The sequence below is a fragment of the Formica exsecta genome, unplaced genomic scaffold (genome assembly GCF_003651465.1).
Source record: "Formica exsecta isolate Colony F162 unplaced genomic scaffold, ASM365146v1 scaffold15, whole genome shotgun sequence".
NCBI lineage: Eukaryota > Metazoa > Arthropoda > Insecta > Hymenoptera > Formicidae > Formica > Formica exsecta.
Window position 1 is genome coordinate 338733 of NW_021848825.1, and position 19174 is coordinate 357906.

The 19174-nt window shown below is 29.4% G+C and overlaps 2 protein-coding genes across 3 annotated transcripts in view; one reads left to right on the plus strand and one right to left on the minus strand.

Annotated features, from left to right (window-relative positions):
• LOC115232754 (glycosyltransferase 25 family member) overlaps positions 1-19174 on the plus strand; it is a 23981-nt gene continuing 4807 nt past the window's right edge. Inside the window, exons 1-5 of the mRNA XM_029802821.1 lie at positions 1-344; positions 1354-1582; positions 2083-2422; positions 2672-2788; positions 3498-3684. Coding sequence (XP_029658681.1) covers positions 157-344; positions 1354-1582; positions 2083-2422; positions 2672-2788; positions 3498-3684 — 1061 coding nt within the window. The 5' untranslated portion in view covers positions 1-156. The remainder of the gene's footprint in view (positions 345-1353; positions 1583-2082; positions 2423-2671; positions 2789-3497; positions 3685-19174) is intronic.
• Positions 3995-15872, minus strand: LOC115232757 (adrenocorticotropic hormone receptor-like). 2 transcript variants are annotated; one of them, XM_029802831.1, is made up of 8 exons: positions 15719-15872; positions 7378-8064; positions 6615-6701; positions 6097-6157; positions 5914-6027; positions 5387-5625; positions 5007-5194; positions 3995-4714 (listed from the first exon to the last, which is right to left on the minus strand). In XM_029802831.1, exons 2-8 carry the CDS (start codon positions 7619-7621, stop codon positions 4484-4486), a joined length of 1164 nt encoding a protein of 387 aa, XP_029658691.1. In that variant the 5' UTR covers positions 7622-8064; positions 15719-15872; the 3' UTR covers positions 3995-4483. The 2 variants fall into 2 exon arrangements, with proteins under 2 accessions (XP_029658691.1, XP_029658690.1); XM_029802830.1 differs by having other exon boundaries at positions 6097-6238.

Consider the following 19174-nt stretch of genomic DNA (forward strand, 5'->3'; position numbering starts at 1 on the left):
GATTGCGTACGCCCACGTGCTTGTGATAATAGCAACAGAAAAGATCATGTCATCGGTCATCGGGTCGTCTCTTGGCATAATTTGTTTCTGCACTTAAATCTTAATAGACCGCGTCGAGAAACGCACGCGACTTTATACGTGCGTTAACTTTACACGATGATACTTCGAAAATACTATCTTATTTATTTCGTTATTAGTCTCGCGTGGTTTGCTGCGTGCGATGTACTTTCGAAGGAACCGACTGTGCTGATTGCTATTTTAGTCAGGAATAAAGCGCACACATTACCGTATTTTCTGAGTCTGTTGGAACGACAAGATTATCCCAAGAAACGAATATGTCTCTGGTGAGTAACGAGACATAACCTTACTTTACTCCTACGTGCCGGCAACGACATTGCCAGAGAAACTTATATATGAAAATATTTAAATTCATCGACGTAATAAATATTGATACACTAACAATCAAATAACTAATCGGCGCAGGTTAATCAAGATTTCAATTTAAGCGTAAATTCGATGAAAATATTTACGCATCTCCCATAATAAATTGCTTTATAATTGTTATATTTGGCGAGATTAAATGTTTTTAATAATAAACGTATGAGAGAAGGAGAATTAATTTAAATTACCTTAAATTAAATCCCTGTTCGTTGGAATCGTCCGGAAAATCGTATTGATGGAATTTTATGTTAGCGCATTTTTTACGCTTCGTCTCATTTTATTTACAAACAAAATTATTTATAAACTTGAAGTTGCCCGCCAGTCGCGCAATCAACGCGGCGTGTTCGGAATTATATCGTGCAGTATCGCATTTCATACCTCCGCACAAAGTGACAAAAGGTGAGCGTAGGTAAACGGTCTATCTACGAACTATCAATAATAGGTGCGCATGCGAGTATGGCTGCGTTTGGAAACATCACCCGTGTGCATGATGGATGATATTTCTGAACGCAGCCTATACCTGACGTCATATGACGTCACGCGACGACTGCGCAAGAACTCCATTGTTCCGCTCGAATTTATTTCACGCATCTTTCATTGTAAAATGTAATCAATCTGTAAGTATCGCTCCTAATTCTTTTAAATTTTGTTTCTTTGACAATTCTATCGTTGAATAAGTATTTATACAATATAAACAGAAACGAGAATATAAAAAAATTAGACTATTGAAAAAAATAAATTCTCACATACATATATATACACTCATTTGAATTTATACTCCATCTTAAATGTGTTATATTATTGCGATTAAAATTTTCTGATATAATACGATTTATTTATATCAAGTTTTATATATAACATATACAGAACATAATCACGATGAGACGATTTTTCACACACTGATTGTTTTAGGATACGCAGCGATAATAATGTCGATAGATCTATAGAGATATTGAATAAATGGATCAGTTTAGAAGGCGAAAAGTATCATTCCTTGAATGTTCAGTTAAATGCAACATCAACGAGGTTCGAGGATGAGAGAACATTTGCCAATTGGTCGCCCCGCAGATTTGCGCACGTGATAGATTTGCGTGAACAAGCGCTCAATCATGCGAGACAAATATGGGCAGATTTCATTTGGGTGAACATATTTTTTAATCTTAATAATCTCTTTAATTTATTTTGAGAGAATAAATTATTATTTTTTGCATGAATAATTGATGCGCGAATATATTTTCTCCACGACAAAGATATATTAATAGTTTAATATTAATACAAAGTTAACTATGAGCTGAAAATTCTCTTATATATAAATTATAGATAATATGTATTTCAACAGCTCGAGATATTTATCGCATAAAATATTAGTTTTATTAACTCGCTGTTATTTGTATGATGTGTGTAGATGCGTTATTTTTTATATATTACATTTACATTTTTTACATTTTACACTTACATATGTTATGAATCTTTTTTTGTCACATTAATTTTGCTTCGATTATCATAAAAATTTATAAATTTACGAGCGTTAAATTCTTCACAAACATACATTATTTTTGCAAATATATCATCTTTTCGTCTTTATCTAACATATTCGCAAACGATTAAAAATTTATCGAAGAAAAATATAATTTTTGACAGATGCTAGATGCTGATGTTTTTTTGACAAATTCGAGTACTATACGCGACTTGGTATTTAAGGGATATACTGTCGTGGCACCTTTATTGAGATCGGATGGCTTGTATAGTAATTTTTGGGCTGGAATGAGGGAATATTATTATATGCGAACGGATCTCTACGAACCGATCTTACTTCGCGAAAAAACCGGATGTCATAACGTGCCTATGGTCCATAGCGCAGTACTTATAGATCTAAGAAGATACGATTCCGATCGTCTGACTTACAAGTCTGAAGAATTGATCGCCTATAACGGACCTGAGGACGATATTATAATTTTCGCCATAGGAGCAAATAAATCGGGTAAATATTTGGAATCGTTTCATTTATATCACACTTATATTAAACGCTTTATCATATAGGTAAAATTATTACTATAATTGATAATAAAATTACTCACTTATCAATTATAGATTATTCGAAATTATTGACTTTTGTTTTGTTCACTTTAGTTCAATGAAAAATTTGATTTTTTTCTACCATAAATTTTGTAAAAGAAAAAAAAGATTTGTGTTTATATGGTACATACAACATATCGTATTTATGTCATAGATGTGCCATTATTCGTGTGTAATGAAATTTACGGTTTCATCATGGTGCCTCTAGAAAATGAAGAAACTATCACGGAAGATATGCAACGATTGACCAATACAAAAGTGGAAATATTGGGTAAGTTTACTTCTACATAAATATGTGTGTGTATGTTGAATATGATAATTTGTAACAAAATAACTAGTTATATACATGTATATACATATATGTATAACTAGAGTTAGTTATTTAACATTTTTTTTCATTGAACTTTTCGACAAATCTTTCATTGAACTTAACGTATCTTAAAATTAGTTAGTATATATATATATATATATATATATATATATATATATATATATATATAACACAAACAAAAAGACGGGCATCTATTGAAATAAAGTCACATAGTCGACAGAGATAAGTTACGAGAGATCGAGGAGTAAGTCTCGCGACCGAAACTCGACTCCAGACACGCGCACGCCAAGATATCCGCTACCGCGATACGCGACGCAAGCTTACGTGCGGGAACTTTGTAATTAAGCCAATTTACGAATAAAATATATATATATATATATATATATATATAATACACAAAAATAGAGCATAACTAATTTTAACATATATTAAGATTAATTATTAAATAAATCTAAATTTTAAGTGTGATGAACTGATTTAAGCGTTTTTCGCAATAAATCATCTTTTCATTAAAATTCTTTTTTTGTATGTACATAATATGCGAATAATGAGTACGGAAAAAATGATATATCTATTATATATATATATATAATATTGTCATGTTGAATATGTTAATTGGTTAATTTATATTTGCGTATCTTTCGTGCAGCATTCAACGATTTGCCGTTATCGGACGATTTGAAAGAATTCGTGATATATCCGGAGAAGGACACCTTGGGTTTGGATCACATATACATGATTAACCTTTTAAGAAGACCGGAAAGACGTAAAAGAATGCACAGACTTTTCGACGAACTTGGCATTAGAGCAGAAATTATCGATGCCGTGGATGGTCGGTAAGTCACATAATAATAAATAAATACCTGTCATAAACGTAGAAATCGAATATAATCAGTTTCGATAGACACGCGTGTTATTTAATCTTGCTGTTTTGATATATTTTGAGCAATTTTTAAAATACGATAATTCTATATGTTCCATTTTTTTAGTATATATTTATAAAATATAGAAATAGGATATATACATATATACCTAGAACGAGATATTTTGGATGGATAATTTTGGTTTTTTTTTTTTTATTTGTTTGTTTAGAAATCCTATTTCTATCAATAAATTTCAAACGCAAATATAAAATGTAGATCATGCTAATGTATTATGCAATTAAAAAAATATTGCGAAATAAAATTATATGTCACCGTGTTACAAAATACTTCAATTTATGTATTTTATTAAAATTGTAATGGAACATATATATATAGAAGTCTATTCGACTCCGAGCGTAGTATAACAAACGAATATGATTGCAAAAAATACTGAGATATTGTCACCAAGTACACTTATTAAGTGTGATTTTAACGAAATAATTTCTACCATAAATTTTTTACAAAAATTTACATAAATACGAAAAATAGCTACAACGTACTGACTTGGAATAGTCGTTATAGCAACGTCAAAATAACGGAAGGAAGACCAAAATAGAGAAATAAAATAATAAGATTTTTAATACACTATTAAAAGATTTTTATAGCTGCTATTTCGCTCGTTTAATTGTACTTCGTATTTACATGACTTCTAAAATATGCAAAAAAATATTTTTGCCATGTATCTCTATTTTTCTCTCGCATATCGCGCGGTTTATACAAGCGTGTTACCGTATTCGTGTGTATTATAACCCGCACACACGTACGTGTTTCCGTTTCGTGCTTTTCGGATGCTTATATTATGGAATAATCGACAAGTGCCGGTTCTTGATTGCGAATGTTTGCTCTCCTCGCTGCTGTACATTCTATTAATTCCTTGGTTAGTAGTAAAATTGGTGAGCGTCGTCCATTCACAGAAAGCGTTGTGCATTCGCTTCGTGGCGATCTGAAAAGATACTCTTCCCTAAATTTCAAACTCATATTTGTCTAAAAAATCTGATAGGCAAGCTTTTTACAAACTTTTTAATTTGCAATAAAATTTTGATCAGTTGGATTCGTTATTTCTGCATCTAACAATTAAAAGATTGAAATACTGAATTTAAAAAAAATGAATTTATACGATTTTTTTCTAATCATTCAATCACACAATATTGATACATTAATGAAATATACATTTTTAAAATTATTATGTAATACATATATTAAATATTATATACTGTATAAAGTAGACGATTTACCTTAATCTCATGCATTCTGGCTGCATAAATAATGGGATTGACCAAAGTCTTCAGGATAATAAGACCGTTAATTACGGCGTAGATGAAGAATTTGGTATGCATCGATACCCCTTTTAATTGCAATATACAGTCGTCACAGAACAACATGTACATTATTACCCCAGGCATCCAGCCGATTACGAAGCTTCCTTAAAAAGTGCGTACGGTGTCGTTAAAGCTCGGATTTTATTTAATAAATATATAATTTAAAGAAAATAAATTCCACATGTATAATATATTTTGTATTGCATTTGTGTTATTATAAAATTTGATATGATTGCATCTTGTATAACTGTTCCTGTTATTAAATTATACATTATATGTAACTCACTCTTTCTTACCAAGTATGTATAAAGTTGTATGGACAGCTTTAACGTTCCGTGCCATTTGTTTAGAATTGTTACGCATTGCTTCCGCTGTTTTTCCACGAACAGAAGAACCTGCTCTGCAAAAGCGTAATCTCATGGCTTGATGTTTTTTTACTATACAGAATATGTGTATGTAAATGCAGACCATCAGACCAAAGGGTCCGAAAAAAAGACTACTGAACAACATTCGAAATTGCTTGTGAGAGAGAAATCTGAAAGTATAGTGAAAATTTTATTATATTCATACATATATTATGGCATATCCTATCACGAGTTGTGATGGCTTACTTGCACACAATGTACTTGTAGAATAATGACTCATAATTTTACAATTATATTATATAGTTTCATAGATGTAAATCAAATAATTTTTTTCTACCGCTCCTGCTTTTCTTTATAATTTATTAAACTTCTTAAAAAATGTGAACTTGGAAGTGAATTTTATAAACGGAAACATTACGTGAAAAGGATTTTTATATAGTAATTTTAACGGTACTTACACACTTTTTTTGCATCCTTCAGATTGAAAACCGTCATCTTCAACTAAATTAAAATACACCGCGAAAAAAGAAATTGGTAGCACCCATAGCAAAACTAATAAAATCGTGGTATTCCTTAAAAGAAAGAGAAAAATTTGATTGTGTATTGCTGAAATAGATTTTCGATAAACTAAATGATATTACCTGTACGTCAGAATCGAAAGATAGTGGAGTGGTTTGAGAATACCCAGGTAATGATTGACAGCTAAAGCCATTAGGTGAAATACAGTAATTATCACTCCTCCCAATCTCACAACTTCGAGTACCAATAAAAAACAATCTACACCTAAAAGTGATGCGTTCTTTGATTTGTTTTTATTTGTAAAACATTTATTTACATACACACAAGCACGTACTGAATCTTACATTTATGCAGTCTGTTCTACAATGTATTGATTCGAAAATAGGCAGAAAGAATTTCTATCAATATATTGAAAAAGTCATTATAATTATAATTCAAAATAATTTTATATATGTATCAGTTTTTTTAAAATTATTTTTTAAATGTTGCTAATAAAAATCTAGTTTTTTTTTTAAATCTATTAGTAGTTATTTAATTTCTAAATGGAATTATGTTCGAAGTTTGTGAAGTTATGTACGAAATCTATTTCTAATTAATTAACATTTAATTACGACAATGTTTCACATCAACCAGATCCTACCTTTCAATTTAATTCCAAGACCATTGGGTATGAAACTATTCATGATTAGTCCTATGCCTAGAGCAGTGCTGGAAAAAGCATCTGCACCTAGAAGTACAATATGATTTTTAGATATAGGTTTTTTTTAAATACTTTTTATTGCAGAATTATATTAACTAAGATTTATCACCCATATGAAATATTATTTTCAATACATCCTTCAAGAAAAATTTTTATATCTAGTTTTATTAAATATTAAAAAAATGTGGAATGTTATTAAATGCATAAAAAACGTGTTAAAGATATTGAAAACATATATAAAAATAATTATTAGGAGCAATACACATAGTTATGCGCAAGGAGTGTCTTAGATTTATCAAAAATTTACTGTTAGGTATACATGATGAACCATTATTCTTTAGTTATTTTCAAATGTTTTCTTAATTTTCTCTTTGGTTGCTTATAATTTCAATTTTAATATAAATTAACTTTAAAAAGCTAATTCATGTTAAATTTTAATTACCAACATAGTTAATATTGAGGCTTAAGATAATCACACAGTAAAAAATTGGGATTTTATTGGATCTTCATTAAAGGGACTGAAAAAGAGTCAAAGACTTCATTGATCCATTTTAGCTATTAAAAGAAACATTATATATTCAAAGATGAGCTCTCTGTTTTTTTTTTTTCATTTAAAATAACGCAAAGTTTATAAAACAGAAAAATGGAAGAGAGAGAAAAAATATCACAATTTAGTTCTCATAAAAAAATATTATTGTATTACCTGCTAAACTTAAACTGATGTACAACGTCGGACTGAGCGGGCGTCTTATCCAAAACACGCTTATAAGAACCTTGATATTTACGGCTATTGAAATGACACAGAAGAGAATCAGCGGCGGTGTTCCATATAGATATAATACACCATCGACATTGCCGCTCTGATTCGATATATTCGCGCTTTGCGCCGCCGATTCATTAATTATTATCATGTTTGTGGAGTCTATTGGCATACTCATAGATTTCATCAAAACTTCTCAGACAACGATCAATTATAGCGGTGCCAGAGATCGAAAAGTTTAACGCGCTATATATGTGTTGTTCTGCAAAAATTTCCTTAGGCGCTGCATAATAATATCGTCATTATCATAAAATTTGTTTTTATATTTAGTTCTGTTAATGTTATATATTCATCTTTCCATTAATACAAATCATTTATTTTGAATAACGCATCTTATGAAGTTGAGCATCTAAAGATTCAAGAACAACTGGTTACACTTCGTGCGTATTCAAGGCTCTGTTCGAAAAAAATATTGTGATTTATGTTCTTCCCTGTTCTTTCCTTTGATTACTTTAAGAAACCTTTTATCCATCAGTGACTCGAACTTTCAACTGTTCTGGTTATTGGAAGGTAGAAAACGCAATAATACCTTTTTGTTTCTTCAGGTTTTTTATTTCACGGCACTCCCTTCTGCAAAGGAAATAAAAAGTTTTGAAAAATCAATTACGTCATATTCAATGATCCGTATACAAAGAATTTCGTGCATTGATTTTTATTGTTAGTCTTAGCACTCGTGAACCCGACGTGTCGAAAATTTTCCGTTCTCAGTTATCGTTAATATTCAGATCCGATAACTACCTTAGAAAGGGATCATAATTTACGAGAAAATCGTTATCCAAGCGCGAGAATAAATCTGAGGAATAATCTGTAAAGAGCTGAGTACGTTATTCTCTCGAGAGCTGACGAAAGCTCGAAAGTTTGCGTATCCACTTTATTAAATCTTCGTGTGGTACTTTGTAATTTTTGTGAACTCAAACTTATGTCGATAATTGATAAAGTTTTAATTTTTTTGATATTTTAGAAAGCATCTTTTAAGAGTTCAAATTATCTTTCTGAGAAATCAAAAAAAAAAAAAATTATCACTTAACTTTAATTTAAATAATTTGGATAAATACAATATATGGTATTATGTATAATGATTAGAAAATTATAATATTGAATTACTTTTTTTGATATTTTTGCTACGGAAAAATCGAATTCAAATGAGCAGAAGAATCTGAAATAATGTATGAAATACTCTATCGACATACTATAAATATAATTTATTTTTATTTATGAAAATAATTTTTCTATTCTATGAAAAAAATGTCGTGAACTGAATTAATTTAATGCGTTTTCTTTTTATAATAAAAAGATTAATGTTTCGAGTTATTTCTAACCACGATGTTTTTTTTTATCTAATCTGTCCATAGCGAGAAAAAGAATAGTTGAAAACGAAATAAATCTTGTAGCAAATTAAAAGCAACAGTTGGGAAAAAAGAAATAAGGAGGGAAGGCAATATCTCGAGAGGAAGAATAAATTTTACAGAAAAAATAATAATGTTATTAGCTTGAGGAATAGAGAACGTAATGATCATAAAAGGAAAACTCGAGCCGTTAAAAAATTATTAATATTGCGCGCGGTGTAAAAGAAGATTGATTCTCTGCGACTTGAATTTTCCCACGATGAGACAAATATTAATGAAACAACAGCCGCGAATATTTCAGGTTGAATTAAATTGGAGGACAAAGAGCATTTTACTTTTCCCAGATAATCTGTGGTATATATTCGGCGTTGTGTTTATATATTGCGTATTGTATCAAGATGAGTTGTGTGGTTTTCTTTTATTTTAAACTTTGAACGTATATGGAAACAAATTTTAGGTTTCTCATATTCCTTTTATTTTGTGGATTAACATACCGTCTTGATCAAGGTGAATTTGTTTTCTAAAAAACTTGATATAGAATGCAACAATTTTTAAGTCTTTAGAAAATAATTATGAATTAAATTTCTCATGAAAAAAAATATAACATAAGAGAGACTATACTTTTTCACATAATAGTTTTTTAACTTCTACATGTGTGTGTTTAACTTTCTAACGCTATTTAAATAAAGATTTTGTTATAAGAAGAGATTTCAAAATAGAATAATGTGAAAGAACAGCATTGAAATAAATTTTTTTTTCGAAAATTTGGTTTCTCATAAATTGATCAAAGAAATCGTAAGAGAAAAAAAGGATTGCGATAAATCTAGAAAATTTTGTTATTTTTTTGCATTCTTGAAATTTAATTTGCAAGAATGTTTTTATAAGAGAATCGTAGAGAATATATGATATTTCTACATTTTGTCAGTATTTCTACGTTATAAACGTTTTCAATACGGGTTTCGTAATAAGTAACTTGATTTTTCGTAAAAGGAGTTGCCAAAAAGACTGCAAATGGACTTCTACGTCTTTGATTTCATTCAAGTTAGGATAGAAGCAAACAAACAAAAGCGAACAAACAACAAGAAAGATTGATCGCTAGCGATTCTTTACGTATCTTTATACGAAATGATATAGATGATTTTTAGTAACATTTAATACATGGGCTCTTATATGGGAATTTGAAATAATTTCTTTCTTAACAAAAAGATAGAAACATGAAGCTTTTGAGTAAGTGATTAGTAAGTGATTAGTAAGGAAGAAAGAAATTTTTGCAAATTGCGCTTTAGGAGTGTAAATAGATAATAAGATATTATATTTTAGTAAATTGTAGATAGACTTTGCCTCTCTCTCTCTCTCTCTCTTTCTCTCTCTCTCTCTCAATAGCATCTCGAATCGATGCATATTTATTAGTACAATTTAATATTATAATTTTAAAAACGGCGAAGAAATATAATTTTAAATTAAATTTTAATAGGTAAAATTATTTTAGTTGAATCGATGCATATTTATTATACAATTTAATATTATAATTTTAAAAGTGGCAAAAAAATATAATTTCACATTAAATTTTAATAGATAAAGTTATTTTAGTTTGTAATAAAACAAATATTTTTGCAGTGAATTTTATCGAGCATTCTATATAGAAAACATATTTATTATTGCACAGGATGTAAGGCAGATGCGATATGCATGTTAAAAGTTAAAAAAAGCTAATGCACATTTGATAAATATTTTCCTTGCTCTAATTGCTTTTTAAATTTAAAAATGCAAACACTTTATTACCGCGTAGTGTAGAACTTTGCTTAGTTTACGTTTTGGGACGCAATAAAGTATGAAAAAATATGAACAATAATAGGTTTAATTAGCCGTTAACAATCGAAGGCTCGTGTGAAAAAATATATTGGAACGTAACTATATTAGAAAGTACGTGGGCATCGAGAGTTTAATTGGAGGAAGATAAACGCTACGAGAAAAACAATATGTATGATGATCGCATCTTCTCTTGTGCAACTAGGTGATAATTGAAGAAGAATTTGACACATTCGCTAAATTTCTAAAAACACAACGGACTAATACAATCTAACCAATTTTTATCTCTTATCACAAAAATGTTACATATAAAAGAAAATATTATTTTGACAAATGTAGTCAACTACAGATATTTATAATACTTAGAATATTATTTATTAATAGAACTATATTTTCTTTCATATATGTTTATTTCATTTTAACGCAACTGAACAAATAAATTCAATTAATATTGTGTATTTATATTTTGAAATTGAATGTGAGAGAGAGAGAGAGAGAGTATAATACTTTCGAAACATGTACCAGATTATATACGCGTGCGATCGATCTGTTTTGCATTTTACTGATAAATTTTACTGTGAAATAATATAAACATTTTATATCCGATATCAACAAATATTTAAATATAAAATTTGATATTCGAAAGGATATTTTAATATTTTGGAATCAGGCAAAATCACGTATTTACTTGAACAATAAATTTCTTTATTCCGATATCTATAGCTTTAATATTGAGATGTCTCGAAGAATATCCCTTATAAATCGTATTAAATTTGTTAAAAGCTGATGTCGTCTGCCGAGACTAGCTGTAAACTCGCAGAACTCTACCCTTCTTCCTTGTCCCATTTCAGTATTGTAACAGTAGCACGTCTCGCGGGTGATAAATATCCTCCCAAGGGTAAATGATACGCAGTTTAGGTGAAGGAGGAATCGATAGACTTCGTTACTTTGATGTATAAAATACGCACATCGTTGTAGCGCACGGTTCAGATAAGCATGGACAGATAAGTTGGGACAGTGACGCGATGCTTTAGACTATTTTAACAAAAACCGCATTTGGTTTTGTATTATCACTTCTCGGATAATTATTTGCTAATTATTCGAAGATATCCATAGCATTAATTGCTTATTAATGTGCGAAAGGATTAAATTCAATGTATGTAATTCATATATTAATTAATATGTAAATCATCTTCAATCAGTCAAATGCTATTTTTATTAAGCTGATACAAAACATAACATTATTCTATTTTCAAAGATTCTCTCGCGATAACGAAAATAGAATTAAACAAGTGAGAGAAAGCGAGGGAGAGATAAAAGTTAGTATTTTTTGCCCTTATATTATCGACATTTTGAAATAAATCCTTTACTTTTAAAGTTAGACTTTGTATTAAAATAAAAACTAATACTGGACAAAAAATAATATTCAAAAATTTTTAATTTTTTTAGTTTTGTTAAATATTTTTAAGTTATTATTATTATTTTTTTTTCATGTATTGATGATATATATTACTTATGTTACAGAACCGAGAAGTTCTGTATTTAATTTTCTTGATATTCTCATTGCCATAGACAACATATCTCTTTTTTTCCTGAGTCTATAGCAATTTTGGTAAAACTATGAATATATTATATCAAATTCACATAATCATTACAGTACCGTAAATTGCAGGCAATTCGAGTAATTTTGCGTATTTTTCAATAGCTCGTATAAAAGCCGAGTGGATGCTTCTGTCGCAAAATTGAGAGGAGAATAGTTAATTTAAATGGTACCTCCTTCCCTTCTCTTCATCCAATCGAGATTCCTTTTAACAGATTAGAATCAATGATATACACGCGCATGGGCGACAGATAAAATCATTAGAACGCATATTTATCGTACCCATTAGAAATGCCATAGGATTAATCAAGCAAAACCCATATTTATCTGTTAAAAGAAATCTCGATTGGATGAAGAGAAGGGGAAGAGACACCACTTAAATTAACTATTTTCTATATATATTCTATTCTATGTATATTGATATATATATTAAAATTATATATATTTATTGAAAAATTCTATTCCGGCAAAACAACCTGTATATAGTAGAAAATCGACGGTATTTATGTATTGTATCTTATACATATATAAGATGCAATACGTAAATACCGTCGATTTTCTACTATATACAGATTGTTTCGCCGGAACAGAATTTTTCAATTAAAATTTTATTACGAAAATTTATATTTTATCTTTGAAAGATTTTATTTTGTGTTTCTAAGATAATAAAAGATAATATTTCATTTCTGATATGACTAAATCCAGAGAAACAAAAATAGATTAACTTATTCCGGGTTTAAATCCCTAGCGATGTTCTAAGAATATCTTGGACGTTATAAAAAAAAAAAAATAAGGTATACATCAATAGATGACAGTGGTCACATACATTAGCATATCTTGAAACATTTTCTTCAGATATTCTGTGAGATAGCTTGTGTGAGATAACTCAAGGGTATTATGATTTTCTACAAGGCACCTTGAAAAGATTACACAAATCTCTTTTCATTTTGCGTAGGTCGTTGATCTCAACACACTGCGTATAATGTAATATAGAAAGTTGCAAATTATATCTCTCTTCAATACTACTTTCTAATTATAAGATAAATCCGTATAAAAAGTATTTAGATTAATTCTTTTAATTAATTCTTTTTTTAGAAGAAACATATTTTTTGTTTGTGTATCCTTTTTTTGGTCACTCAATTAGTCTCTATCGCCATTGAATACACCAATATTTTGCCAGAGCTTGTTTTGTATGTCGACGATAAGAAAGATTGATGCGTGTTTTGCCTGAAAGTTCTAACAGCCGACAGCGCGAAGTTCCCTTTTCGTTTTTCGCAACTTCCACCCAAGCGTAGGTGCGACATCATCGACACGTGTTGCATCTCGTATGATCAATGATTTGATAAAGGTCTTTTCACATCTTTCGTCATCTGATGAAATTAGGGCTATTCGTCAAGATAAATAGGAACATAAACGCTTTCGCGAATAGAAGTGTGGAAAATATAAAAGAGAGAGAAGATAAGCGTGGGTATGTGTTTGTGATAACCCACTGATGCGAAAGGGATGGATTTTCTCCCATTGTTTTCGTCATTTGCTCGTATGTGAATGACCAGAAAATTCCTCTCACGTGTCTCCATACATGCAATAAAACATTTTTGCCAAATCATTGGATCAATAAAATGAGGCAACTGTGCCGAAAGTCGAACAATTCGTTCTTATGCCGGAAGCTAAAATATTTATTACAGAGTTCCGCTTCTATATATGTAAATCTTGCATATTATCTTTTAATAATGGATTTTTGGCCAATTTCAAGTCCATTATTTTCTACTCTACATGTCCAAACAAGTTAATAGTTCTTAAACATTTCTGAATTCAGATTAATAGTTTTTGAATAATTTGCAATTGAAAAGTACATTCTTTTTTCGATAAATTATCAGGTGTAATAAAGCTATCCCAGCTAGCAAGCGCATGTGATTTTGATGTCAAATGACATCGTTTGGACGTCAAATAACGTTATTTTGACGTCAAATGACGTGTATTTACTACCTGGAATATTGTCGCATTAATATCAAGTAGGTGTTAATATAATTTAAAAATATAAATAACTTCAAGAATTAGAAAAATTTGCATTACATAATTAATTCTTATTTTCCGTAATAAAATATTGACTCCGAATTAGCCAAAATATTTGTTGTTAACATTTAATGTTAATGAAAAGACGGGGCATTTTATATAAGTAAGAAATTTGTAGAAAATAATTGTGATAAAATTAAAAAGATAAAATAAAATAAAAAACATATAAAAAAAAAAATTATAGATTCCTACATGTAATAAAATATGTTTCTGCTTCGTGTTTTTTTCTTTAGAACAGATGGTTTTACCATTTGTTAAGAACATTTATTTTATTTCTACTCAAATGGACCATTAAATCCACCTGGAACAAGCATAAGGCTTCGGTGAAAATTAGAGTGGTGCCTGTTTCAGAAATGGGGTGGGAACGACAGTGCAAATCCCCATCCGCCGACACAAATATAAAAATGTGTCTAATTTCATTTAATTCTTTGAGGGACGAGTTTTTTTCGGAAAAAATAACATTATATTTATATACTGCTTAATCCATTGACGGCTGAATTTTATTCCCAACCCAGTGGAATTTATATGAACTAGAAAATCGTAATATATATTTTAAAAAAAAATTAATTGTTTGCACTTTTAAATAATTTGGATATTATCTTGAATTTTATACCAAATATTAAAATATACAATTAATAATTACAGAAAGATGATGTGATTATTATGCTAACAATAAGATTAAAACATATATATGTGTATAATGTATTTCATGTGGTTGAATCAATAAAAATTTATGAAATTAATTCTTTAAATAAAATATATGTATATAATAAGCACGATTATTTTTTTGATATACAACAAAAAATAAGTAGAGCAACACTCATACAAAAAAATCCGAAAATGATCAAAGATGGTTACCTATTCTTTTTATTCTTTTAATTTTAAATTAATTAAAATTAATTATTTTATGTAAATAATCTTTTTGAATACTTAGATTCACACATTGCTTAAATTTTTGTTTTTATATTTATTTAAAAAAATATATTTTATATCATAAAAGCAACAATATTATTTATAACGGTGTTAATAATACTAATCAATCATTCAAACAAAAAAACATAACATGCAATTAAAGCTTAATAATTAACCGGATCTATATAAGTCGCGATATGCGATATACAATGCATTTAATGTATATCGGATGCAATAAACTTGCCTTAATCGTGATACACAATGCAATTGATGCTTAGAAACAAGCACTATATGTATGCTAATTCCGCGAAAGAAAACAATTTAATATTATTTAAAAAATACAAGCATCGTTATGCATTATTTTACGCGTATTGCATGCTAATATAAATGCAATTTAAAAGTGATTAATGTATAATAGGAATTTAATGAAAAATTGATTATTTATTCGTGATTATACATTTATAAATATGTAACACATACTTACGTGAGAAGTTTCCTTCCGTATTTATCAAAGAACTTTTAATCTGTTTTCACGCTACTATCGCCGTTTTCGTTTAACTGTTATCGCACGATTTTACGATCTTCTTATTACGTTTATTGAAATGCAATGCAACATCAAGGGGGTGGAAGTCGGTGATAGACTGAAGGATTTTCGCATACTCTGTTCAGCCGAGTCCTTTCGAAATTTACCACGCGCAGACTCATGGTGTGTCAGGCGCAGAACGCGAATGTCGCGCACTTGGAAAAAAACACTTTGACGCATGAAACAAAAAAAAAGGACCGATCCCTTAATATCGATAAGCGTCGATGATGCGAAAGATTAAAATGCATCCTACGCGCATTCATTATCGTCAGTTTCTCGAGGATACCTGAACTTTGCAACCGAGAAATATTGATTGCTCTAGACTTACGATTATACTCGACGTTGTCATTGTGTTATTATATTTTAATGACATTTCTTTTAATACAAAATTCTTTTCTTGAAAAAAATGTCGAGAGAATTTATAGAATAATTAACAAGATTTAAATTTACAAATAATTAACAATTGGAAATGATATAATAAATCGTGTTTTTTAAGATTAAAAAATTTTATTCTTTTATTATTCTTTAATTAATTTTAGATGGAAAGTTTTAATCTAGTAATTAGCTGAAAGGGAAGTATACGAAGCATGTAAAATAGTAGTAAGACATGATCGTAAAAGAAAATGCTTAAAAATCCAATTACAGTATTTTTTATTGGTACAATAGACTTTTTTACGGTTTGAGACAAATTCTCGAGATTTTTACGACACAAACCTTTGCTTGAATCTGGTTAAATGAGAATCAGATACAGTAACTGAAGCACTAAGTCTTTCTTTTCTGTGAAAATATATATATTTCCGTTTTTTTACTATGCTCTCATAGCATTTAAATAATTTAAATAATTCTAAGAGTTGTTGGTTAATTCGTTTTTCAGAAAGGAAGCGGAATATATCGCGTGACTTTGCACTAATAATCGGATTTAAGTTCGAACCAAAGAACATGATAGCTTCTCCGCGCTTCCGTATGTCTTTACTCTTGGTTAACTTCCTGATAATGCTTCAAGAATATTGGTAGAATATTCAAGAAGATCTGACAGAATTTGCGCGTGCGAAAGCTGGTTAAATCTAGTTGCATTAATCAATGCCCTGATTTTTTGAATGCTATTTGCACAGTGGTTTAACTATATTTCATACAAGTATGAATTTAATAATAATAAGTTTTACTTTTAATCTGACATTCATGTTTCGGACCACGCGTTTCCTTTAGATAATCTTTTCATATAGTTTATGTTCAATATAATTTAACAATTATTTATGCAATGTTTTCTTATATAATTAAATGAAAAACATGATCTTGTATTTTCCCATAATTTACATATTATAAATATTTGATCTATAAAATGTACTATTATTGTGATGAATCTCATCTCTATTGCGATGTATCTCATTCTTTTAAGTCTCATACGGCAGATTGCTTTTATGATTTGAGGGTAAAAAAATATATCCTTCTTTCCCTTCAATTATCTATTGATGTCATGAAAAATTGATTATTTGTTCGTGATTATACATTTATAAATATGTAACACATACTTACGTGAGAAGTTTCCTTCCGTATTTATCAAAGAACTTTTAATCTGTTTTCACGCTACTATCGCCGTTTTCGTTTAACTGTTATCGCACGATTTTACGATCTTCTTATTACGTTTATTGAAATGCAATGCAACATCAAGGGGGTGGAAGTCGGTGATAGACTGAAGGATTTTCGCATACTCTGTTCAGCCGAGTCCTTTCGAAATTTACCACGCGCAGACTCATGGTGTGTCAGGCGCAGAACGCGAATGTCGCGCGCTTGGAAAAAAACACTTTGACGCATGAAACAAAAAAAAAGGACCGATCCCTTAATATCGATAAGCGTCGATGATGCGAAAGATTAAAATGCATCCTACGCGCATTCATTATCGTCAGTTTCTCGAGGATACCTGAACTTTGCAACCGAGAAATATTGATTGCTCTAGACTTACGATTATACTCGACGTTGTCATTGTGTTATTATATTTTAATGACATTTCTTTTAATACAAAATTCTTTTCTTAAAAAAAATGTCGAGAGAATTTATAGAATAATTAACAAGATTTAAATTTACAAATAATTAACAATTGGAAATGATATAATAAATCGTGTTTTTTAAGATTAAAAAATTTTATTCTTTTATTATTCTTTAATTAATTTTAGATGGAAAGTTTTAATCTAGTAATTAGCTGAAAGGGAAGTATACGAAGCATGTAAAATAGTAGTAAGACATGATCGTAAAAGAAAATGCTTAAAAATCCAATTACAGTATTTTTTATTGGTACAATAGACTTTTTTACGGTTTGAGACAAATTCTCGAGATTTTTACGACACAAACCTTTGCTTGAATCTGGTTAAATGAGAATCAGATACAGTAACTGAAGCACTAAGTCTTTCTTTTCTGTGAAAATATATATATTTCCGTTTTTTTACTATGCTCTCATAGCATTTAAATAATTTAAATAATTCTAAGAGTTGTTGGTTAATTCGTTTTTCAGAAAGGAAGCGGAATATATCGCGTGACTTTGCACTAATAATCGGATTTAAGTTCGAACCAAAGAACATGATAGCTTCTCCGCGCTTCCGTATGTCTTTACTCTTGGTTAACTTCCTGATAATGCTTCAAGAATATTGGTAGAATATTCAAGAAGATCTGACAGAATTTGCGCGTGCGAAAGCTGGTTAAATCTAGTTGCATTAATCAATGCCCTGATTTTTTGAATGCTATTTGCACAGTGGTTTAACTATATTTCATACAAGTATGAATTTAATAATAATAAGTTTTACTTTTAATCTGACATTCATGTTTCGGACCACGCGTTTCCTTTAGATAATCTTTTCATATAGTTTATGTTCAATATAATTTAACAATTATTTATGCAATGTTTTCTTATATAATTAAATGAAAAACATGATCTTGTATTTTCCCATAATTTACATATTATAAATATTTGATCTATAAAATGTACTATTATTGTGATGAATCTCATCTCTATTGCGATGTATCTCATTCTTTTAAGTCTCATACGGCAGATTGCTTTTATGATTTGAGGGTAAAAAAATATATCCTTCTTTCCCTTCAATTATCTATTGATGTCATATTTTGAAGAAAGTACATTGGCTTATATCACGATCAATATTCAGGAATATGCTTTTTTATAGAATAAGATAATATAAAACTTCACATGTTTTCGAAGCGCATAAAGTTCTTTTCTTGTTCCTTTTTCCACGGTCATCCTTTTACGTTCTATTATTTTCTTTCGGTCTTGTAACCATTTTTCAAGCTAAGATACCACGAGATCATTACAAAGCCTTACCGTGACACATCAAATCAAAATTCTGCTAGGGA

Coding starts and splice junctions, on each gene's coding strand:
- LOC115232757 (XM_029802830.1), bottom strand. CDS start 7,621: ATGAAATCTATGAGTATGCCAATAGACTCCACAAACATGATAATAATT. Junction 6,702..7,377: donor CATCAGTTTAAGTTTAGCAG/GTAATACAATAA, acceptor TTGTACTTCTAG/GTGCAGATGCTTTTTCCAGC. Junction 5,626..5,913: donor GAAGGATGCAAAAAAAGTGT/GTAAGTACCGTT, acceptor CTATACTTTCAG/ATTTCTCTCTCACAAGCAAT.